The sequence below is a fragment of the Mixophyes fleayi genome, chromosome 12 (genome assembly GCF_038048845.1).
Source record: "Mixophyes fleayi isolate aMixFle1 chromosome 12, aMixFle1.hap1, whole genome shotgun sequence".
NCBI lineage: Eukaryota > Metazoa > Chordata > Amphibia > Anura > Limnodynastidae > Mixophyes > Mixophyes fleayi.
Window position 1 is genome coordinate 74114208 of NC_134413.1, and position 25975 is coordinate 74140182.

At 42.7% G+C, this 25975-nt stretch overlaps 1 protein-coding gene across 2 annotated transcripts in view; it reads right to left on the reverse strand.

The window, feature by feature from the left end:
• PEAR1 (platelet endothelial aggregation receptor 1) overlaps positions 1-25975 on the reverse strand; it is a 91339-nt gene that overhangs the window by 32828 nt on the left and 32536 nt on the right. For both annotated transcript variants that reach the window (XM_075192657.1, XM_075192656.1), the window contains exons 2-4: positions 15859-15972; positions 13753-13857; positions 11489-11589 (exon numbers count right to left, since the gene is read on the reverse strand). In XM_075192657.1, the coding sequence (XP_075048758.1) occupies positions 11489-11589; positions 13753-13857; positions 15859-15971 (319 nt within the window). In that variant the 5' untranslated portion in view covers position 15972. The remainder of the gene's footprint in view (positions 1-11488; positions 11590-13752; positions 13858-15858; positions 15973-25975) is intronic.

The following is a 25975-nucleotide window of genomic DNA, read 5'->3' on the forward strand; positions in this document are numbered from 1 at the left end:
GTGGCGATATAATAAAAGTAACGGGAATGTGAGTGAATGGGATTTATAATTATACAATGAAGACAGTAGGAGAAGTGGCGGTAAGGCATACCACCGTATACGCCCCCATTTCCACCACTAGAAGTGACATCACCAGAGGTCCACGGATAAACAGTTCAGCCAAATTAGAAAACAAAGAAGACACAGCGAGCGGGAAGCCATCCTACGTGTTTCGTAAAACAACTTCGTCAGGGGTGTGAGTTTTTTTTTTTGCGAAACGCGTAGGGTGAGTTCCCGCTCGCTGTGTCTTCATTGCTTTCTAATTTGGCTGAACCTGTGGACTTTTGCTGTCGTCACTTTCCGGTCCAGACCCGGCGCGCTGCTTCACATGTAGCAGAGTACAGCTTACGACACATGTTGGGGTAAGCGCCAATACCTTGTAAGGGTTTTTAATCTTTTTGTGCAATAAACCCATTTTTAGAAGCTTCTTCTTATGTGTGGCCACTTTTGTGCAGCTTATTACTGCTCTGAGTTCTCTTAAGCTCCCAATTATAGGATTTATTATGGTGATTGATAAACATATACTTGCTCCAGCCATATATGGAATACACAGTACTGCTGTATATACAATGAAACAAGTGGTGTCTTACTATCACTCACTGTCACACGCTGCTCATTTGGCTTCCACAGACAAAGACTGAGACACTCACAGGTGTCTCATTAACAGACTTCAAACCTCTAAGTTCTGATCTGCACAGGTGCAGACTGATTACCTGTCTACTTCTAATTAAGATTCCTATTGGTTCCTGCGTTGGCTCCAGACTTGAAAAGGCACTTCCTTCCTTACCTCTGGGCCTGTTGATCATGTTACCAGTCTGATTAGGTTCCTACCTACTCTGTGAGCTCTCACCTGGATCGTCAGTGCCTTGCTGTGTTGCTGTTAAAGACCATACAGATCAAACTGCAACTGTCTCTGCTGTGTACTACTCCACAGACTATTCAGCTCATGCTGCAACTATCTCTGCTGTGTGTCACTCCACAGGTCGTATCATCAAGCTGCTTGTTGTTCTTTTCTCTGGCTGAACTGTTCATGTATTATTGAAAGCATTAAGGCATTATTTGGTTCCTGATTTCTGCTGCATCTATTGTGCATATACTGCTACCTGGACAGTTAATCTCTCCTCTGATGTGGGTTGCTCTACTGTGATACCATATACCTGCTGCCTTATTCTTTCCACCTTATTGCTGGACTGTGCATTCAAAACCATATCTAATTATATGCTGATTGTTCATATTGCCGGTGGCTCCGCCCACCTTGTACTACGCTCCTAGTGTGTGTGTGTGTGTGTGTGTGTGTGTGTATATGTATATGTGTATATGTATATGTGTGTGTATATATATATATATATATATATATATATATATATATATATATATATATATATATATATATCTCTCAAGACTTTCCTGTATATTCATCCAGTCATCATTAAACCACTAATTGTACTTTTATCCTGCATCTGGCATCTATTGAACCTCAGGCTATCATTACCACTTACCAGTGTACTACCATATTCTCACTCCCCGAGGATCTGTTCCCACAACATCTATGAACAGATCCAGAGTCCAAAATACCAAACCGTGACACTCGCCAACATATGTACGGAATTATATTAACGCTTCACTGAACAGATGTATAAAAAGGTCAGTCATTTCAGTAACCACACAGAATTAAATACTCACTGCAACCTACAGTTTCGAAATGGTCTCTACAGCAACACGTTTTGGGGGCTGGGGAGGGGAACAGCGTGCGGCGAATTGTCTAATTTTGGCCATTGCCCCGTGATGCTATGACACAATGGCGTCATTTTGCAGTGGGGAAATAACATCATGGAGGCCCCGGGATGCTGGAGAAAGGCTTAGTCTTCCGGAAGTCTGGGAGACCAACCCGGAATTTGAGAGTCTCGTGGAAATTCCAGGAGAGTGTTGCAGCAAAGGACTCTGGGAAATGGGAGTATATAAGCTAGATTTTGTTATATTTTTATAAACCACCACAAGGTATTCCTCTTCATGACCAGCCAGAACAAATTTGCAATACCTCCAACTGAAGTGAACATAACCTATTTACTTCATAGTTGCCTACTCTCCCGGAAGGTCTGGGAGACTCCAGAATTTTTGGGATTTCTCCCAGACTCCTGTGAAAGCAGGGCAACCTCCTGAATCCTGCTCGCTTCATTGGTGAAGTGGGTGGGGGCGTGGCTAATCGTGTCATCCTGGCCCTTCCACCTGCTATAATAGGCAGAAATTGGTATTGTATCGCAGGGGGAGGGGCCTAATGACGCCCCCAAGACATGGCTAACTTTGGAGATCTCCTGGAGGGGTGACCTCCAAAGTTGCAAAGTATGATTTACTCCTTAGTACACACAAGTGAATTATATATTGTCTCTCTTTTGGTAAATATATTTTAATTGATGACATTATATAGAGAAAAAAAAGTGTTAAACTAGTTAAAAATACACTTTTCCATGATTCTCCACATAGTTTACTATAACTACAACCACCACAGATATCTACCCCAAAATATAATTGACTAGTTCTCTTGGGGATAGGGGTATCTCACAGGGGCAGGCTGGGCTGAGGGTCATCTGCCCCCCAGTGCTGGTCCCATAGTGGACTACCTTCGGCTGGGTCACCTGCATTGTTTTTCCTTTAAAATGTTCCTATTAGGCTGCTGAGTCGAGTCTTGCCCCCCGGGGTTAAAATTTGCCAGCCCCTCCTGATATTTCATATGTAAACTTGCATGTACAAGGGTCTTTTTACACCACAGAGCTTGAGAAAACCCAGAGTCAGAGGTAAGTGCCTCTGCAAACCCACCTTGAGATGTTGCCTATAGCAACCAATCAGATTCTAGCTGTCATTTTGTAGAATGTACTAAATAAATGAAAGCTAGAATCTGATTGGTTGCTATAGGCAACATCTCCACTTTTTCAAACCCGCAGTTTAGTAAATATACCCCTATGTGTGTAAAAGGGGCTGCAAAACGTATAGCAGGAGGCGTTTTCTGCACTTCCAGAAATGACCTCTAATGTCTTTCATTTTGTGGAGTTCATTTGTAGTAAACAATGTGTGGGGAGCTTGGGAGTATAATAAAGTGTGTGATCAAGATGATTTATACTAGTTTGAATAAACAGTGTTTGTTCTGGATCTGGGGATTTGGTTTAAAACAAGTACTTCATTGTTATGTTCAAAATTCTTTGTGCTCCCCCGCAGGACTCATCTCTAGAAGTGGCCATTTTGAAACAACTGCTACCAGTGACCTGTTTTTGGTCAGCCGTGACCTCGCTCTGTGCCGTATCATACACTGCCTTAGATAAACCAATCAGATTCCCAACTAGGACTGCTGGAGTCAATCAGGAGGCAGAAGACAAGCAGGGAAGCAGAGCTCCTTTAACTCATGCCAGGAACAACATGGGGGCCGTCTACTAATCTCCTTTGGCCTGTAACATGGGCACCGAGCCTGAATCAATGACTCTGTCTTTGAAAACTCAGCACCAGGGAGTTAGGATAAATAGACGGAGTGAAGAGATAGCCGGAGAAAGTCCAGGATGTTGTATCTGGTGCTAAGATCTGATATCGCTTCTCTCCTAACAACATATCAGCTGTCGACAGATTAAATTTATCGACCATTTTCCATCAAATCGAATCAAAATAAAAACAGCGTCAAAGGCGGAAATGTACTTCAGATTTCCACTTAGAGCCTACTTTATATAAGAGATTTATATATTTTGTCCACACCCCAACGAACGTATGTGTCTGGGCAGAACATATAGGAACCGTAAGAAATGCTGCGCCACATTGTGATATTAATGCGCTCGGCACGTATACTCCTGCACACTTTTTTAAGGTCTTTGAAGAACATTTTGCTGTCCGTGATAGGAATCTGCAAACATGTGCTGCCTATTGACCATTGATCATTTGGACCAACTCCTTTATTAATTACGTTTTCTTTTTTTTTTATCATAACATATAGCTCATCTGCGCCTCATTTGCAATATGTGTAGTAAAAATGTCCTAAATAACTGCTGACAGTAAGGACACATTGGAAAAGCTTTCATTTTAAGTGTCACAGTTGTGTATATTGACATTTTGTTTGCATGTGTTAGTATGAATGGTGAACCATTTTAAGCAGTTGTTAATACCTCATTACACCATGGTGGCTCAGTGGTTAGCACTTCTGCCTCACAGCACTGGGGTCATGAGTTCGATTCCCAACCATGGCCTTATCTGTGTGGAGTTTGTATGTTCTCCCCGTGTTTGCGTGGGTTTCCTCTGGGTGCTCTGGTTTCCTCCCATACTCCAAAAAAGATACTAGTAGGTTAATTGGCTGCTATCAAATTGCTCTTAGTCTCTCTCAGTCTCTGTGTGTGTGTTAGGAAATTTAGACTGTAAGCTCCAATGGGGCAGGGACTGATGTGAGTTCTCTGTACAGCGCTGCGGAATTAGTGGGCCTTTATAAATAGCTGATAATGATGATGAATATAACTGCAGATTGTGTATATATCTGGTCATAATGCTGGGGTTTAAAAGCCTTGTGGGCTCACGCTATGGAGGGAACACTCTCATCCCACAAAATAATTATTTAACTTTTATGTAGAAGCTGGAACAATGCTCTGACCAGCCCATAGTCTTGATAGGACATCCCAATCTACCCATGTCCTGTCAGCTAAAATTTGCTCCCTTGGCAGTTGACATGATCTTGATAACAGCTACGAATGTGTGAAAATAGCTGCAACTATGCAAAAAATAGCAGCATGACATCAGGAAAGGAGGAACTGATGTTAACTGCTCTTCCTCAATCTTCCTAAATGACTCTTACTATTAATTTATTTGTCTACTCTATGGGAGTTGTACTGACCAGGGGTGGGCCAACCATAAGGGAAACTGAGGCAGCAGATTTTTGAGGAAAGTAGACAAATAATATATGAAATGTTCTTGCTAAAAACGTTTCTAGTAAAGCTTTCTGCTTTGTTGGTGGACCTAATGACGATACACTACATGGTTAAAAATACGTGGGTCAAATCCATGTGTGATTGTTGAACATCTCATTCCAAGCTATGGGCATTAATATGGCGTTTGGCCCCAATTGGCTGCTATAACAGCATCTATTCTCGGAATTCTTTTCAATAAATTTTGGAATATGACTGCAGGGATTCACATCCATTTAGCCACATCAAACTCGAGAAACCATTTCTTGGTGGACCTTGCTTTGTGCATGGGGGCATCAGGCTAAAATAGGAAAGAGCCTTCTCCAAACTGTTGCCAAAAAGTTGGAAGCACATAATTCTCTAGAATGTCATTGTATACCTTAAGATTTCTCTTCACTGAAACTACAATGCCCAGGTCAAACCACGAAAAACAGCCCCAAACCATTATTCCTCCTCTAACAAATTTTACAGTTGGCAGTGCGCATCCAAGTAGGAAGTGTTCTCCTGGGGGGTAAATGTATGAAAGAGCGATCTGCACGTCAGTCACACTCCCAGAATGTCACACTCCCTGCAGAGCATTCTGGGAGTGTAAATGACATACAGACCCTGCAGTGCATTCTGGGAGTGTGACTGACGTACAGACCCTGCAGTGCATTCTGGGAGTGTGACTGACATACAGACCCTTCATCATCATCATCATCACCATCATTTATTTATATAGCGCCACAGATTCCGCCGCGCTGTACAGAGAACTCATTCACATCAGTCCCTGCCCCATTGGAGCTTACAGTCTAAATTCCCTTACATACACAGACAGACTGAGAGGGAGAGAGAGACTAAGGTCAATTTTGATAGCAGCCAATTAATCCACCAATATGTTTTTGGAGTGTGGGAGGAAACCGGAGCACCCGGAGGAAACCCACGGAAACACGGGGAGAACATACAAACTCCACACAGATAAGGCCATGGTCGGAAATTGAACTCATGACCCCAGTGCTGTGAGGAAGAAGTGCTAACCACTTAGCCACCGTGGACCCTTCTGTCCATTCTGGGAGTGTGACTGACATACAGACCCTGCAGTGCATTCTGGGAGTGTTAATGACATGCAGACCCTGCAGTGCTTTCTGGGAACGCTACTAATAAAACCTTTTGTTTAACTTATACATATAAAATGATGTAGACATCAAGTAACCATCTATTTTATTTGTGAACAAGACATGATACAAGTTAAAGCTAACCCTCCATCTGGAGTCAGTTAGTAGTGGGATACTCTGCATTTCACTCGCTTTTCTCTTGAGAGTAATCTTTCTACACATCCAGATGTAGCACTTAGGGTTTGATGTAGAGATGGGCGGGCTCGGTTCCCCGAGAACCGAACCAGCCCCGAACTTCAGCTATCTGAGTACCGAGCCGAGCTCGGTACTCTGGCGCCAATTTGGAATCGAAATCGAGGCAAAACATCATCGTGACGTCGTCAGATCTCAGAGCTCGGTTCTTGCGATATTTGAAATGCATAAATACCCGCCTACACAGCAATCCATCGCCATTTGACAGAGGGAGAATGAAGGGTTAGGTCGCAGGCAGCATTAGAACAGGGAGAGAGCAATTCTTCTAGCACTTGTTATAGCAGGAAGAGAGGAGGATAGAGGAGACATTTTTGCAAAAATTACCAACTGTTTGGGGGTGTCATATTCCCTCCTCCAGAAACTATTTTTTGCCTGCAGAAATAGAAATATACCAGCAGTATAAAGTTTGGATTTTGCGCTACAAGTGCTTTGGAGAGTCCCATATTCCCCAGTGTGAAACAACAATTTTTCTGGTATTGAAAGTATTATCTAGCACAGTGGTTCCCAAACTTTTGCAGTTCGCGGCACCCTTAGAGTCTCCAAATTTTTTCAAGGCACCCCTCCAAAATAATTACTGAACAGTCCTGTTTTAGAGGTAGTTGGGTCAAAAAGTTGTAATAAGTATTTAGGTCACGACAGAAATACTTATTTAGTTGTATGCAAAAATGCCCCTCTGCATCCAGGCACACTGCCCCCCTCTGCATCCAGGCACACTGCCCCCTCTGCATGCAGGCACACTGCCCCCTCTGCATGCAGGCACACTGCCCCCTCTGCATGCAGGCACACTGCCCCCTCTGCATCCAGGCACACTGCCCTCTCACGTTGCCCCCTCTGCCACGCTGGCCCCCTCCTCTGCCCTCTGTCACGCTGGCCCCCTCCTCTGCCCTCTGTCACGCTGGCCCCCTCCTCTGCCCTCTGTCACGCTGGCCCCCTCCTCTGCCCTCTGTCACGCTGGCCCCCTCCTCTGCCCTCTGTCCCCCTCCACTGTCCTCCTAATCTGCCCTCTGTCCTCCTCCTCTGACCAGGGTAAATATCAGGGGGACCCCACTTGTTTGCCCCTTCCCCATTGTGCCAACACCAGCCAAGGCTGGCAGCACTGCTATAGCAGAGTCATTCAAGGACAACAAGGACTGTGAGTCGGGATATCTGCCACGTTGACAGCCGTCCGAGCCACGGTGAAGTATCAGCGGAAGGGCGTCGAGTTATAGCATCACATATAACATTGTTCACCAGTTATCATAGGAAGCATTCATATTAATTCAGAGAAAGCGATTTTGTGCTGAAATAAGCTGCTAAACTACGGAACTGTAACCACACCATTAATACCACTTGATAAAATGTTCTATGATATGACAGCCAGTCCACTGTTTCATTGTTCTATAATTTATCTCTATACCAGCTGTAAGGGGAAACATGATAAGAACATAGAAATATTTAGTGGAAAAACAAATGAAACATTGAATTAAATATAATGTGGGCAGTGTTGAATAGACACTTTCCCTCTCCCAAAGTTGAAAGACATAACCGTTTTCTGTCCTACGACCTTCTCCACGCCGGCGACGGCTTACTATTAGATTAGTCAAACATCGCTGTGGAGACTAACCATGTGTGATTGTATCGCTTCTCGGCCTTTTGGCTAAGATCAAGTGAGTACTTGTCCGAGTAGGGAATTCCTGCACCTGAAAGGGCCATGGGAAAGCTTGGTCTGGCCAGAAGGCCGGTGGGTTAGAAAGCCTGAGATAGTGCCCCTGGAGTGGTGACCCAGGGGTGCCATAATTCACTTGGGGCGTGGGACCCTCACTTGATACATGGCACTATGCACGAACCTCACTTTCAAGTCACATACTCTTCCTTGCCCCGGCCTTTTGGCTAGACAGGAATAATTTTTAACATCTCGGTCGAAAGACTGGGGCCGCTTTGCACGGCACTATTTATTTTTCTCACCGTTTGTCACTCCACTTTTTTTTATGTTTTATTCACGGATTTTAGGGTGCGGATAGGTGCCTTTGGGCTGTTTCCCCCCCCCCCCCCCGAAGATCTAGGGGGGGGGGGGGGCTGTGTGGCCCTGAGGTTCCGGCCCCCCTGAAAAACTTTGTGGGTCCTCCCTTCAGGGGGTGAACAAGTTGCTGAGCCCTGGGTGAAGTTTCGGCGGGTCCCAGGGGCTAAAGGGGCCCCCCTAGCCTTGCGGCGAAGGGGGCCTGAAGACCCTTGCCCCCCTAAGGGTCCTTTTGGATCCGGGGGTCGGGGACTAGGGCCCTTCCTTTTTCTAGGAGGGCCAGTTCTGCATCCCTTGTGCACGGTTTTTTAAATTTTCACTTATTTTTTTCAGACACTTGGGCACGAGAGCACTGATTTTACAGGCTTTCAAAAATAAATAAAAATAAATAAATGTGTGATTGTATCCTAAATTAGCTTATGGCATGTGCTCCCCACATGCTCAGGGACTTCTATTCAACACCCCCTCCTCTATTATTGTTATTACCTGGAAAAACTAGCGGAATATGAAAGAACAAATATCAGCGTAGGAAAAATGTAAATACAATTCACCAGAAAACATTTCCTTCCTTCCCTAGTCATCGTCCCAGTTGACCTATACGGTAATTACAATAGACAGTACGTTACACAGTTAACTCATGGCGGCTGCAATATACTCAACAACCTGCCCCAAAAAAAAACATTTGGCGTTACAACAGATTAAGTCATTTAGAAATTTAGGGCCTGATTTAGACTTGCATGCAAGTACATTTGCCTGATGTAAAGATGTGGGCTTGAGTACAACTCGTGTACGGATTTAGAGCTGCCCGTATCTCGTTCTGGCGTTTTGAGAAGAGGATCAGGGGTTTTAACGCGCAAGTGGTGTAGATGCAAGTTAGGCAACTTATTTTGGGTTACAGGGGTCTCTAATGATGATAGAGATGAGACGTAAGGGTACAAGTTTAGAGTTGATGATCTGTGCCCCCGACGCATCTATATAATAGATTTAATGCTGCACATATAGACGCACTCAGCTCAAAATCAAGAAAGAGACCCATCTCTGCACATACACAAATGGTTCCTCTTTATGTTCAGCTCTAAATCCGCCCCTTAAAGGACAAGGTACTCTCCTTCATATCTAAACGTTTACACCTTGGTGGTTCGTGGTCCTTCATGACAGTAAGCCGAGCTAGTTGGGACAGTGGTGATAACCTTTGTCTTTTTTACACCTACTCTACAATATGTTTATATAATGTTATAGTTTGCATGACAACTACAACTTTAACGCCAAAAAATGCATTTGGGTCTCAAAATCCTGAAGACTAAATACAGTATTAATAGCACTATAATGGGAACTACTGAGGAGGAAAGGGATCTGGGAGTCACTATTTCAGGTGACGTAACAAAGCAATGAGGAAGGGAAGTCAGATGCTTGGTTGTATAGGGAGAGGAATCAGTAGCAGAAAGAAAGAAGTAATAATGTCACTGTATAGGGCACTGGTACGGCCTCATCTAGATACTGTGTTCAGTTCTGGAGGCCATATCTCCAGAAGGATATAAATACATTAGAGACTGTACAAAGAAGGGCAACTAAAATGGTGCATGGTCTACAGCACAAAACTTACCCGGGAAGCCTAAAAGATCCTAATATGTATAGTTTGGAGCAGAGAAGAGAAAGGGGGGACATGGTAGAAACTTTCATATATATCAGGGTTATAACAAGGTGCAGGAGGGAAACATTCTACAAAGGAAGAGAAGTATTAGAACACGAGGACATGTACTGACACTGTGGGGAAGAGAAGTATTAGAACACGAGGACATGCACTGACACTGGGGGAAGAGAAGTATTAGAACACGAGGACATGTACTGACACTGGGGGAAGAGAAGGATTAGAACACGAGGACATGTACTGACACTGGGGGGAAGAGAAGTATTAGAACACGAGGACATGTACTGACACTGGGGGGAAGAGAAGTATTAGAACACGAGGACATGTACTGACACTGGGGGAAGAGAAGTATTAGAACACGAGGAAATGTACTGACACTGGGGGAAGAGAAGTATTAGAACACGAGGACATGTACTGACACTGGGGGGAAGAGAAGTATTAGAACACGAGGACATGTACTGACACTGTGGGGAAGAGAAATATTAGAACACGAGGACATGTACTGACACTGGGGGGAAGAGAAGTATTAGAACACGAGGACATGTACTGACACTGGAGGGAAGAGAAGTATTAGAACACGAGGAAATGTACTGACACTGGGGGAAGAGAAGTATTAGAACACGAGGACATGTACTGACACTGGGGGGAAGAGAAGTATTAGAACACGAGGACATGTACTGACACTGGGGGAAGAGAAGTATTAGAACACGAGGAAATGTACTGACACTGGGGGAAGAGAAGTATTAGAACACGAGGACATGTACTGACACTGGGGGGAAGAGAAGTATTAGAACACGAGGACATGTACTGACACTGTGGGGAAGAGAAATATTAGAACACGAGGACATGTACTGACACTGGGGGGAAGAGAAGTATTAGAACACGAGGACATGTACTGACACTGAGGGGAAGAGAAGTATTAGAACACGAGGACATGTACTGACACTGGGGGGAAGTAGGTTCAGAGGAAATCTGAGGAAAAACTACTTCACAGAAAGGGTAGTGGAATAGCCTCCATCAGAGGTGGTAGAGGATAATACAGTAGCAATTTAAACATGTTTGGGATAGACATAAGGATATCCTTATAAAGAACTAAGATTTAAATAGTGTTTGAGGTTACCATAGGTAAAAAATATGCAGACTAGATGGGTCAAGCGGTTCTTATCTGCCGTCAAATTCTATGGTTCTATAAACTTGGTGCAAATGTTACATGTTAAGCCTTTGACTTTCATTAGACTGATTGAACCTGAAATGTAGTTTAATGTAATGGGTATGTTCTATTAACTCCATGGAAATCAGTGAGTCTTTAAAAGCCTTAATTTTCTGGATAGATGTCAACTCCAGAACTATAAGACAATAAATATTCCGCTCCGGAATGTCCTCCTGGCTGCTCCTCCGATAGTGGGGATTCTGCAATGTGAGCTGGACGTCTCCTGCACCACATGACCCATGCAGGGAGCCCAAACTGTGGGACATAAAACATATGGAACTCACTACAGATTGTTTATAATATTTAAAATAAATTGTGACTTACGAACACAGACATCGTTGCTTTCATAATATCCCTGGCAACATCGGAACCTCTTCCTGTAGTCGAGCTTCACTCCGTGGCGGTAAGCAGTCCTATACATAATCCTAAAATAAGAAATACACGTGTTACCCTGCACAATAGACCTTCATTTACAACAACAGTAGGGTAAAAATGTGAAGGGGGTCCAATGTGAACTTGTCTTTAAAAAATCCATACCAGGCTGGTACCAGTGGTTTTAATTTTCAGCAGCGTAATATATACCTTAATGTCAGCCAGTACAGTCACTATGCATTAGTATAGTTTATACTATGTTAAGGAAAGTGTGACCCTTGTAATGTAAGAGAACAGGTCTGTTCGTTCCTATTGTCACTTTGTACAAACTACTGTTCTATTATTACATTTTATATTCTGAAATATGCAATAAATGATATTACTGATATGTATAACACAGGATTAGATTTCTGCTAAAAGCAAAATAATACTTAGTGTTGACCAGAGGCAGCCTCATTAAAACAATAAATAAAGTTACTGAGAGTTTGAAGCAACTCATTAGCGAGAAAGATGTACATAAGTCACTCCATTACTGGAGCAAAGGCTTCTGGGTATACAGCAATTGTTTGCCCACTGGGTACTCAAAACATGGCACTGAACTGAGAATCCACCTACAGTAACAAGCTGTAAGAAAATACAAATAGACAGATATGACTGTCTGATCCTGTCTCAGTAATGACCTGCGTCATACTTTTGTTCTAAGTCCCCCCCAGAGCATTTTAACGTAGATAAGGGTCATTCAGAAAGTAAAACAGAACAGGAAGAAAAATGTTGATATACATTCATACTGATGATGTTTTGTAACAGATACGATCTTATTTCCAACTCTCTTGCACACAATTTTTTAGTACTTTACATTAATTCCAGCTTGTGTCAGGTGAGCCCCAGGTCTACCGTAGCAGCTAGTGCTTGGGAAAGCCTTGCCTTTAAAATCTGTGTGCAGGTAAGCCCTTAGGCTAGGTAAAAAAGCATAGCAATGATCATGTTAGGACTGGGAAGGCTTTGGCGTGAGTTGGTCAACTTAACATAGATTGCAATATGTGGAACTAACATTCCCTGTTTTTAATATAGAAAAGTAGATAGAACAGCATTAATTGTATATTATTATTATTATTATGGTAGATTTTAAGGCGCCACAGTGCTCCTCAGCGCAGTACAGTAGGGAAAACAGGACAAACATTAAACAAGGACATACAAGGTAGACAATATAAATGCAGACATGAAAACAAAGGGTATGGAGGACCCTGCTCATTAGAGAGCTTACATTCTAAGGGGAAGAGGGCACAGCTGAAACAAGAGGAGCGAGTGTGGCTCAGAGTGGAGATTAGGACAGTTGTGAGGATGCATTAGTGTGAATAGCGTTATTGGGGATAAGGTCACCTCTAAATAAGAGATGGGTTTTCAAAGAGCGTCTAAAGATTTGAAGGCTGTGGGAAAGTCTGATTGAGTGTGGTAGGGAATTCCATAAGTGGGGGGCAGCACGGGAGAAGTCTTGTAGGCAGGAGTGAGAGGTGGTTACCAGAGACGAGGCGCAGGTCAGAGGGAGATCTAAGAGGGCGGGAGGGAGAGTATTTTGATATGAGATTTGAGATGTATGCAGGGGTAGTGTTGTTGAGGGCTTTGTAGGTAAGTGTGAGTACAGAATATCCATATTTTTTTGCTTATACAATGTGGGCAAATATTGCACCCCAGCTTGTACATAGAGGGCCTGAGCCATGAATTAGCATATACCGCGAATGCGTGCGTATCGTCAGCACCAAAATACACTGCTCGTGCGCAGAAGCCAAAGGCACGCAACACTACATAGCCATGTCCAAGTCACCTCCGCGCGCAAAGACACTGACCGCAACCTAACGTATTTCAAATTGACTGCGCGTAGATGAGCTGTTTGTGTGTATGTTGTGTCTGGTGTTAATTTATATGTCTAGTGATTTTAGTATTTGTATAGCCTGGATGCTGAGGACGTAAGCACAGCAGAGGACTATGGGAAAATGCAATGCTACACATAGGGGTAAACGCATCAATCAACAGCTACTTAAAACCGCAGATTGTCGATGGTTTGCCGTCGTTATTTAAAACGACAATTTTATTAAAGGCAAATCCCGATGGGCTTTTAGTACCCGCCTATTGATACATATACCCCAAACTGTCACTTGTCTCCTGAGATGAGGTCGTAGGGTAGAAAGAGAGTTCCTCGCTCTCGTGGCGTTACTTACTTCGGCTGTGTGCATGTCTTGAAGTAGTTCCAGGTATTGTCACAGGAATCGGGGGCTGGTTGGCTGTATGGATGGGCGTACGACTCCTTCACTGCCGTGGTATAGCTGGCAGAGACAGAGCATGTTATCACAAGACCGACAGTAATAAGGCTAACAGGTAGACACTATATATATAGATTAAAGATGCATTTAATCAGTATTTTCTACATGTGGGGATCCACGTGTAACAAGGAGTTAGGGTCTGTTCATTTCTGAATTACGGACAGACCCAGGGGGAAACACAGGATTTGTAGAAGGGGATTTCCACACCACGCAGCCAGTGGGCGTGACCAGCATGCATGGGGGCGTGGCTATAATATTAGACAGTGCTTGGCTGCTCTCCAACTCTTCCTATCCCCATAAGATACATGGGCAATGCTGCGTGCACTACTGTTAGGTGCACACAGCTCTCCCTTTTCAAGCAGTGTGTGAAGCGGGAGCAGGGTCCAGGCACCTCAATTATACAGTGCCCCAGGCTTGGAAGGGGGTTTCCAGGCACTAGAAACCCCCCTTGGTTTGCCTATGAGACCATATAAGTAGAAACTGTCTAGTTCTAGGTTAACTTAAAATACGCCTATGTGATATTGCAACAGCCCATGTACTGCACTATTCAGGGTCTGGATGCAGAGCCACATTAGTGGCAGCAATTTACATTGATCAAAATATTTCATGACACTAGAAAAGTATTAGCAAAAGGATTTCCCACATTCCATATATTATCAGTAAAAAACATTTTTCCAACATGCATGTACTAAACACATATACATCATACACTATATTGAAATAGGTGGAAGTCTTGGTAGTAATCTATAGGCTAATTATTGGGCATATTGATAAATGCAGTGACCACAATCGGTATTCACCTCCTGACCACACCTACAGGCCCAGTGACGCCGGAACCGGATCACGTACAACTTAACCACCGCCATGGCCAAATTAGTGACCTTATCACGCGGCTCTTGGGCCATTTGTGAGATTGCGACATATTTGTCCAGCTATATTTGGGGCAGTCGGTTGTTCACTTAGGTTAATATTGGGGCAACTTATTAACCTAGGAAGATATTGTCAATAATGTGGAGTAGGGCGTGAAGCACGGGAAATATATTACATATTACACTGGAAATTAGTTCAGGTATAGGGGAACTTTCTTTAAGAAATGGGTGGACTGAGGCAAAGGGGAATGGATCATATTCTGGTGTTTGTCCCTATTTTATTCTGGGGTGGTTTTGAAGCATGTTGAGCATTACTAGGTCTCCTACCTGTCCCAGTTTCTTCAGCACAGTTCACCTTGAACACTTTAAGGGCCTGATTCATTAAGGAAAGTTAAGTAAAAAATTGAGTAAGTTTTCTCTTTGACAAAACCATGTTACAATGCAAGGGGTGCAAATTAGTTTTCTATTTTGCTCATAAGTTAAATACTGTCTGTTTTTTCATGTAGCACACAAATACTTCATAGATTATTTGTAACCTGACATTTAAAGTTGATATTTGTGTAGTACATGAAAAAACAGACACTATTTAACTTATGTGCAAAAGAGCAAACTAATTTGCACCCCTTGCATTGTAACATGGTTTTGTCCAAGAGAAACTTACTCAATTTTTTACTTAACTTGAATCAGGCCCTTAATCTAGAGTTGTGAAATTGACATAATAACTGGGAATAGGATCCTATAACACTTTACTCCGTAAGTGACTCAAAAGTGTATTTTATGTCCTAAACAAACGTTCAGTCACCTGGCTGTCCCACTTTGTAATTTCAAAAGAGGCGATTGGGGATTCTATAGAGCACCACAAACATTGACACAGCACATTCTATCCAGTGTTTATAAAGCTATAATATTACCCTCCGACACGGCATGTGCTGATTTTGTGCTGTGACATAAAGCGTATGACGTTGTCAACTTTCAAAGGGCACAAGCAAAGTTTATTAAGCGACAGCTTTCGAATTCCATGCAGGAAGCGGGAGGAGGACTGTGAGAAGCTGCTTCCTGTCTGTCCGATGATAACGCTATGTATGAAGTACATTGGCTCTATATGCTGAGGGGAATGCTAAATGTTTTGTTTTACCTCTCCCAGTAACTGCAGACGTTGGGGTCATTTGGGTTGAGAGATGTGCCAAGCCGTACGCTCCCCAGCAAAAACATAAACGATATAATGGAGAGGGTCTGCGGAATCTTCATCCTGTAAATGAAGCAATAAATATATATTTATGTTAGAACTCCGCAAGGCCCTCAGTAAAGCATTATATTCTCTGGTTTTATTCTAACAACATAATTTAAGTATGAGGACTCCAGTCCACCAATCGGCTTTCGGCTGAGCTGTAAACACAGGACGCCAGTGAATGGAAAACAGGAAGCGGCTGAAACGGAGGATGTTTTGTCGCTGAAGACAGCCGTGTTTGGGCAGATGGAAGATTTGGCGTTCAGTCAGAAAAATGTCAAGAAAATCATCCTTAAACCTAAATACAACCTCATCCCAAAAAAGTCAATACTACATTTTTGAGTCTTAAGAGTATTATACTGTACAAGTCATGTTTAGAAATACAGTGAAAGAGCTCGTGGATTAGGCCACGTAGTCATGGACGTTTAAAAATGCTTTTTTTAACCGCATATGAAAATACAAGTAATAACACCTATGAACCGCAATGCTTTTTTTTTATGTATTTGATACACGATTTATATGCGCTTGATGGGCCTGAGTCATTAAGGAGAACAAAGCATAAAAAAAGGAGTAACTTTGCACCTGGGCAAAACCATGTTGCATTGGAGGGGGAGGTAAATTTAAAATGTGGGGACATATTTATAATTGGGGTAGGGCATGTCCTAGATAAACTTAAAATGTCAGTGTAAAAATAAAGCTATCAAGTATATGAAAAAACAGCCAGTATTTAACTTATGTGCAAAATAATAAACTAATTTGCACCCCTTGCATTGTAACATGGTTTTGTCCAGGAGCAAATTTACTCCTTTTTTTTGCTTTGCTCCCCTTAATGACTCAGGGCCGATGTATATATCTTCTATGTGTAGGCATGCACTAGCAACTTGCTTAATTACAATCTCCCATGTACCCACATTATTTTCATTATCAAACATGGCTGATGACAATGCCAAATGATTGGTTAGATTGCATTGTTTCAGTAATGTGCCATGGTTATCCCCCCAAAAATACCTAGTAAAATTATTTAATGAATCTTATTTCATTATGATCTGTGGTTGTCCCAAGAAAATTCTTTTTTTTTTACTAGGTATTAGTTTTTTGGACAACCATAGACCATTGGAATAATTTTAATAGTTTTTTTTGGCACATACGTGGGCCATTGAAATCAATTAACTAGGTATTTTTTTGTGGGGGAGGGGGGGACGGAAGGGCCAACCACCGACCATTGGAATGATTACAGATGAAGTACCAGAAATTTGGCGACCATTAATTTTTTATCTTTTTTTTAAATTCCAATAAAATTATTTTGTAAACGAAAAGTATTGGTTTATTTAAATTTCGTCTTAGTGCACTACAGGTCCCAGCAGGTTCTGGGTGCTAGGGCATGCTGGCACTTGTGGTTCTCCAAGGGCAAGCATGCCCTGGCAGCCATGGGTATGCTGGTGCTTGTAGTAAGTATGACTACCCGGAATTTGGGAGTCTCCCGGACATTCCGATAGTGTGAGCAAGTGCGAGTGCACACAGTCAGACAGACAGACATGGGTTGTCACACAGTGGACAGATAGACAAAGAGGGGAGCACAGAGTGGACAGATAGACCATACTTGCCTACTTTTGGCAAGTTGTATCCGGGAGAGGGGCACGGCCAAACGCGACATTTTGGCCCCACCCCCGCGACAAACATGCCGTTTCGTCTTGGGGGCGGGGCCAAAATGACACAATTCACCGCGAATCACGTCATTTTAGCCTCGCAATCGCGGGATGCGGGAGACTTGCCAGCTCTCCCGGGAGACCGACCCGAATTTCGGGACTCTCCCGGACATTTCGGGAGAGTTGGCAAGTATAAGATAGACATGGGGTACACAGGAGAAAACACAAGAAAAAAAGAACCATAAATTAGACCAAGTTATTTTTTACTAGTTAAAACAAAGCGTCTTATGAATCCAGGGGGAGTTTTAAAATCTAATTTCCCAGACCCCCTTTGCAGAGATGAAAGCTTTTGAGTGGGTTTAATAAAATTCAAGGGGGGAATCTTGATCCACTTACAGACCCATAAAAGATTTATTTATTTATTTTTTTACTCATTTTTCAAACTGCATCCCAGGAAAGACAAACCGGCTGAGGTTTTCTGAGCTGATTGAGTTTGATGGGGGAGTGTTTCTCTGTGACCTAGAACAGACGTTTGGAGGATGTTGAGACCACCCAGTCTAACAGGACAGGATTTGCTGTTCCTCACTAAGGCAGTTACATGCATCCATCCTGCAGGCTGGGGCTGTGTATCCCCCCCCCAAAGGATAGAAGTTGGGAGGCTGCCAGGAAGGGTCTTGAGGTTGGGAAAAGAAAATCTGGGCTTGGTTCAGGCATCTCATTTTCTTCATATGTGTTGGATCTGTGCCTATAGCTTCCAGAGGTACAGTGAGGAGTGGCAGGAGGGACACCGAGCGTGGGAGGACGGCTAATCTATCAGCAGCAATGATATCCAGGAACGCTGACCGTGCACTTTCATACTTCACATCCGTGACAATAACCATTATACCCCTTGTCCCCCTGCTTTAGTTTGCAAGCTATATATATATATATATGTATATTAGTGTAAGCTTGAAAACTGGGCCCTTTGTCTATTTGTTAGTACCCAGTCTTACTGTATTACTTCCTGTTTGTTCCCAACCAATTGCAAAATGCTGTGGAAGATGTATGCTGGCACTATATAAATCAATTTTGACTATTTTTCTGGCACCTTTTGTCAACGGATTTTCCAAGTTTTAAAAGTAACGTTTGAACATTTGATGTTTGGTCCACGTGGACTTGAATCGCCCTGTCGAGCGTAGCAGGTCGGCGGCAACATCATTAAAACGGTGCATGAAACTGCTTGTGTGTTGAGTCCGATGCATGCGTACTTCGTCCGCGCTGGCTCTGATGGCGCTGCTCGGCTTTTGGCGCTGCTTAGCTTGTAATTGGTCATGTGGTCGCGCGCTGGGTGCTTACTGCAGGTGGTGACCATTATGTTTCGTTACACAACTGATGTGTGGGTGTGTGTACAGTGATTGACTATGTGATGAAAGTTCTGGCACCTTTTTTCTTACAAAAATAGCATATATATATATATATATATATATATATATATATATATATATATATATATATATATATATATATATATATATATATATATATATATATATAAATTGGTGATCATGGTACTTTTGGGTGACTTTGAAAAGCCTGAAGGTCTGAGCCCTGTATATAAAAGACCAGTTAGCGGATGTGGCCATGTTCCTGGCAGGGCACTCAGAGAGACTGAACGGCCTCTTCCTGCCTACGTGCCACGTTACATCAATCCCACTTCTATTAGTGCCACTGGCCCCACTGCCATCCCTGAGTCCTGGCTTATTACATTAGTTCTGTACTGCATATATTTAATGTATGCAATACCTGCTGGGGGGAATGCAGGGAAAGGTAGCACCAAAAAGCCTGCCTAGGGGGACAATACCAGTAAGTCAATCACTACCTTTATGTGGTTAAGGAATTACACAGAAATATGGCAGAGAACACTGAACAATTTGTAAATGATTTTCTGACTAATTATAGTTGGGAAAGTCAAGAAAACATAATACACTATTCTTTACAATATATCAACTAATCAGGGTTGTTTACATTTTTTTTAAACTACAACAATACCTTGTGAGTCTGTCTCCTTCCTTCTATTGGCATAGAATATTATTGGGTAAGGGAGCCCAAAAAATATTGTTGTCATTTTTTTACAGTGATATTTAAAATGAAAATATGAAAATAAAACATGTCGGTAAACAGTATATTTTGCTTTAATTTATTGATAAAAGTAGCAAAGCCCCTGTGGATATTCCATTGTATATTTGTTCCGTAAAGTCCTTCATTTGCATATATCAGTCGATAAATATGTGTCACAGCTCATTATAAAAAGATACATCCGTTCTGAGGGGGCATCGGAAAGAGCGAACGTGAACGGATGAAACTGGAGTCATGGAAAGTTTGAATCCGGATTCATAAATACAGAGTTTTGGCTCTGTACCCGTGTGCTCGGACAGATTGTTTTGGAAGAATGCTGAACATTCTGTGACAAGAGCGCAAAAGACAGAGAAGCGAATGGAAATATCTGTACAATACAGCCGGGACACAGTGAGAAGTATAATTAACACGTTCTCTGCTATTGTTGGAGCTTAACTTATTGAACAGCCATTCTTCACCATACTTGTTCACAGTGTGTAATCTATGTTGTACTACCACACTAGCCAACAATTGTTATCTCCCCTCCGGGGTATCCTGGTGCTGAGGCCGGTAGGCATGTGAATCCTGTTGTTAAGCCCCACCCATTTCACTAAGGAGGGTGTGTCCAGGAGAACTCCTAGAAATTCGAGAGTCTTCCGAACATTCCGAGAACTATGTGTATTACATACTACGTAAATATACCTCCTAACGTTTTAAGCAGCAAAATCGTGGGCTCAGCCCCTATCGTGACCCGCTGGAACATGCCCAGATTCGCCCAAACCACGCCCACATTGCCAGGCCACTGCCCTTTGTGGGTCCTAAAATTGGTTCAGTCCCACCTAAATAGAGACTGTTGGGGGATATATATATAACCCATAATGGTAATTCTAAATAATAATGAACTTGAAAATAATATAGGGTAAGTTGTATATTAAATTATATTTCAGATTTATATGCACTAGTGCCCAATGAATATATAGAATGCAGTGCCATCGGGCAACCTCCTGAGACCCAAAAGGGCTGAGCCGGGTCCACCTCTGAGCAAGCGCGGGGCCAGCACAGCCTGAGAAATAAGGTTCTCAGGAGGGTGAACCGGCCACTGATTGTAATGAATACTGGTTCAGCCCACAATGGCTGCCTCCATAGGACCTCATTAACAAATTGGGATGATCTATCCAGCATGATTCAATGATTAGGCCTTAGCTCCCCTCTTGGGGGACACCTCTGCAAACCAGACCTGCACCTTGGTTTCTAGGAAGATGGGAGAATCTTAAAGACGCACTATGTGCCTGATCCGCTTTAGTACCACCCCTCTTATTACATTAACAATGGCCCGGCCAACCTGCGGCTCTCCAGATGTTGTGAAACTACAAGCCCCAGCATGCTTTGCCAGTATTTAGCAAGATGATAGCTGGCAGTGCATGTTGGGACTTGTAGTTTCACAACACCTGGATAACCACAGGTTGGCCATTCCTGATTTAAATCAATCATAGGGACATTGGGTCTTTATTACATGTAGGGAGAAGTGTACCTAGATTAATCTCACTCCACAGCATGAAATATTTTATTTATTTTATCTTTATTTATTTATTTTATCTTTATCTTTTATTTATTTCTATTTATTCATGTTAGTTGAAACTTGGCTGTTACACTGCATACTCCAAAATACCACCCCCACCCCCAGTGTCCAATTGAATCATAGAAATAATGAATGGGCCGCATGGTTGCAGGGCGGTTAGCATTGCTGCCTCATATCGCTGGGGTCATGGGTTTAATTTCAACCAAGGCACAATCTGTGTGGAGTTTGTATGTTCTCCTCGTGTTTGTGTGGGTTGTGTGGGTCTCCTCGCTCAGTTCAAAAACATACTTACAGGTTAACTGGCTTCTGACAAAAATGGATCTTAGTGTGTGCACGTGTCAGGGAATTTAGATTGTAAACTGCAATGGCGCAGGGACTGATGTGACTGACAAATAATCTCTGTAATACAATTGGCGTTATATAAATAAATAAATAATAGTAATAATATAATGCAGTTTGATTGAATCTCATAGGGGTATATTTACTAAGCGGCGGGTTTGAAAAAGTGGAGGTGTTGCCTATAGCAACCAATCAGATTCTAGTTATCATTTATATAGTGCATTCTACAGAATGACAGTTAGAATCTGATTGGTTGTTATAGGCAACATCTCCACTTTTTCAAACCTGCTGTTTAGTAAATCTATCCCATAGAGTTTTCCCGCACTGTGAAAGATAGCAGTCGCCTTCCCATAATTAGCGCAGTCAGGCTTCCAGCTGCAGGTAACAACAGAGGGGGGGGGGGGGTCACAACCCCTTCAAAATATTAATATCTGCCAACTGCAAGATTTTTTTTATGGAAAATTACCATCTGGCCCCAGTTAGGGAGATGAAGCGCTGCTTGAAGTGATGAAGAGGCATTCTGGATCTCATTATGTTTTCTGAATGAAAATGTTCCCCGTCTCTCTCTATTCTCAGTCCATGCAGGAAACAAACGCTTTACAGGCTCTTGTAAACAGCTGGAGCTAGTGTGGGAATCATGTCCCACTGGCTGGCTCATAGGTTTTTAATCATGTTACTATATCTCTCTCACGGGCAACATCCAGGTCACTTCTGCTAGTGTCGCCCCTATATCTAAATTATAACCTAACATAGTTTTGCCTAAATAACTCTATACTTTCACACACAGTGGGCCAGAGACATTAAGGAAAGTAAAGCAAAAAAAATGAGTAACTTTGCACCTTGGCAAAACCATGTTGCATTGGAGAGGGGGGTAAATTTAAAATGTGGGGACAGATTTATAGTTGGGGTTGGGCATGTCCTAGATCAACTTTATATGTCAGGGTAAAAATAAAGCCATCAAGTATTTATGTGCAACACAAAAAACAGTCAGTATTTATCTTATGTGCACAATAATAAACTAATTTGCACCCCTTGCATTGTAACATGGTTTTGTCTAGGATTAAATGTACTTTTTTTATTTGCTCTCCTTAATGATTCAGGCCCAACATGCGGTATCATAAAACAGAGGGCTATACATGACAAAACCGTATAAAGGATATTGTGCAAGAATGGTAATAGTGATGTCATCAGGCAATTTCCAGTGTTCATAGACAAAGAGTTAATACAGGAAACCGTTAATATAAGAAACCATTCATTGACAAAAGTGGAAAATACTGTCCTATACTGTCATTCAAAAACATCAACAAATAAAAAAAATAACTAATGATATGTACGGCACAAATATGTTAAATGTCAATTACAAGTGCTCCATACCTGATAAATAAGTGCATACTTGCCTACTTTTGGCAAGTTGTATCCGGGTGAGGGGCGTGTCTAAAGGGCGGGAGGGGGCGGGGCGCGGCCAAACGCATCATTTTGGCCGTTTAGTCGTGGGGGGCTGGGCCAAAATGACGTGATTCACCGCAAATCGCGTCAGTTTAGCCCCGCAATTGCGGGATGCGGGAGACTTGCCAGCTCTCCCGGGAGTCCGTGAGACCGACCCGAATTTCGGGAGTCTCCTGGACATTCCGGGAGAGTTGACAAGCATGAATAAGTGTAACCATGCATATCACCAAACTGCCCAAATTTGAGGGCTCTGCCCCACCATTCCGGTCACCAGCTTTGCTTCGATTGGTGGAAAAATTGGCAGGTATCTCCCGTTCACTGCTGCTATGCATGTAGGGGTTTGGAGTGGAGGTCGAGGACAGAACGGGCAGCCGTGCATTTGAAGCGCATGGGGGAGTGGTCACGCCCATCTGTTCGAGGCCACGCCCCCATCCCGACGCTGCCTACCCAAATGTTGGGACGTATGACAGTGGCAGTAACGTTATATAGTTACTGTTTAAAATTAAGGTCATATGGGGAACAGTAGCTCATGCCCTTGATTAAATACTACCCAACAAAGTATGAATGGGTAAGGAAGCCCCACTTTGCAGGTACCCCGACGGCTTTGGGAACAACACCTAGGAGCTGGATGTTGAATAAATCGCAATGACTGCATTCTGAATATTTGTTTTATGCCCTTATATCTACACAATGAAAGCAGTATCACTACCATATTACCACAAGTTTTCCCAATTTATGCACAATGCTTGTCGTCTGCAGCCTTATTTCTGGTGATAGCAGAACTGTTCATCCACAAAAGGAATGATGGTTGGCCGTCTACACGTACATTTCCAAGTAATTAAGGTTCATTTCATGAGTATAAAGTTTCTCATACACGCAGCGATTTGGCCAGTCAATAAGAACTACTTGGTTGCAAATCTCAGAGTGTGTAAATCCAAAAAGACGTCCAATCCCGTTCTCTGTCTGGTGGGGAGCCAACCGATGTCAGGCAGGGATGGATGGTAGAGCCGTTTGGACGATGACTTCAATTGGACGCGTATGCATCCATTCTCTAATGGCGCTATAACAAATCCGGACATTGGCCATACAAGTGTATACACGTGCGTGGCCCAATCTCCCACTGGTCGGCAGAGTGTAGTCACAAAACCGCAGTTAATAATGTTTTTTTGGGGCCAGCGCTTGACATGAAGTTTTCCTATATATTATAGACATTAACAGCGGTACAGTACTTATGATATTTTCCCTGTTGGTTTACTGTTCCAGTCATTGACCACATTACTAATGGTCAGTACTGCTGGGATGTCGGACGTTCGTTGCTTCTGGCAGAGAGTGGTCACTAGGGCAAAGCAACCAGATGGATTGTGTAGGAGGAGATGAGTCAACTCCCTGAAAGGTGAATTAATATTTCAATCGGGTAGTTGTTGGGCCTGAGGGATTTTCCATAGACAAATCTTTAGACTCCAGAAACACATGGCCTTTATTAGTGATTTTCTGAAGCCGTTCAGAGGAAAGGCCAGCTAGCGTACAGCGGAGGTTAAGCCTTCTGGCCGTAATTTATCTGGACTGGCAATGTTCAGTAGATGAGATGACAATGTGTCTGGCTCCCTATTGTGCATGTCAATACTTTTATTATTCCCCCCCCCCCCCCAAACAATCTCGTACAGTTTCATAAACCACAAGAGAATAACACAGCTGTTCTGACTCTTCTTCACTGTAATTATGGCTGAATATCGAAGATTGCAAGTACTGCAATAAACAGTGTGGATTAAAGGTTAAATTATTACGTATCTGTGAACATGAGAATTGTGTAAAAAATAATTAAATAAGCCACAGATTGTGAATAGGTCACCGTACTGTACTGTTGGTATCTTCTCTCCAGTCTGGCCAATGTAATTACTAGAACGGAAGATGACAGAAGTAGAGAGACCGGTACTAAGTGTCCACAAAGGTTATATACTTAGTACTTTGTGTGTAACACTGTCAAATGTTGATGTTTCATATTGGTGTTTTTCATATTTGCAAACAAGTCAAATACTTGTTAAGCTAGGTACACACTACAATCACGCGATAAAAGAGCGTTCGGACCGATATCGCATTAGTGTGTACGCTCTGACAATGAACGATTATCGTATCGTTGATTTGATTTTTAAACAGGACTAAAATAGTCGTTCAACGATGGAACGATGTCGTTCCAATCCTGCAGTGTGTACGCACTCAGGACCGGCAGTGTCCATAGATCTCTATGGAGTGTGCAGAGTCACCATCTTTTTACCCGATGGTTATGACAGATGAAGAGCACAGATCTGACGGTAAATCTTGTAAAACGTGTATAGTGTGTACACAGGAATCGGCTGCTGATCGGGAGTTTTTTCAGAGGTTGGTAAAATCATTAACTATATCGTATCGGGATATATTTTATGTAGTGTGTATTACGCTGTACCTTTAAACGATAAGCCCAAGGTGCAGGTTACTGGTGTCAGATCACCTTTTTATTGTTATTCGTCATCTCCTGGGTGTCTGCGTGACTCCAGTTTGGAAGCAGGGGTGCAGGACAACCTGTAACCAGTTAGATTATCAGAATATTCACAGCAGCACAGCGTATTTCAGGAGATTAGTAACATGATAAATGAGCTCTATATTTTTGGAATTGTATTAGGGAGGTAACTTGTTTGTTTTGCAGCGAAAATAGATGTAATGAAGCCAAAGGTTATATTTTGTAAACACGAGTCCTTTTTTTTTTTTACTGTTGGTTAGATATACTCTCAGGCATGAGTGTATCTAAATGCTATCTATGCTTGAAGACCTTTTCAGGGAGCGTGGGATCGTATGCAGACCACATCGTTTGCATAACAGCACCGGAAATTATTTCAAACCCACTGACATTGGGCAGAGGACCACCTAATAAACCCCTCCCACTGAA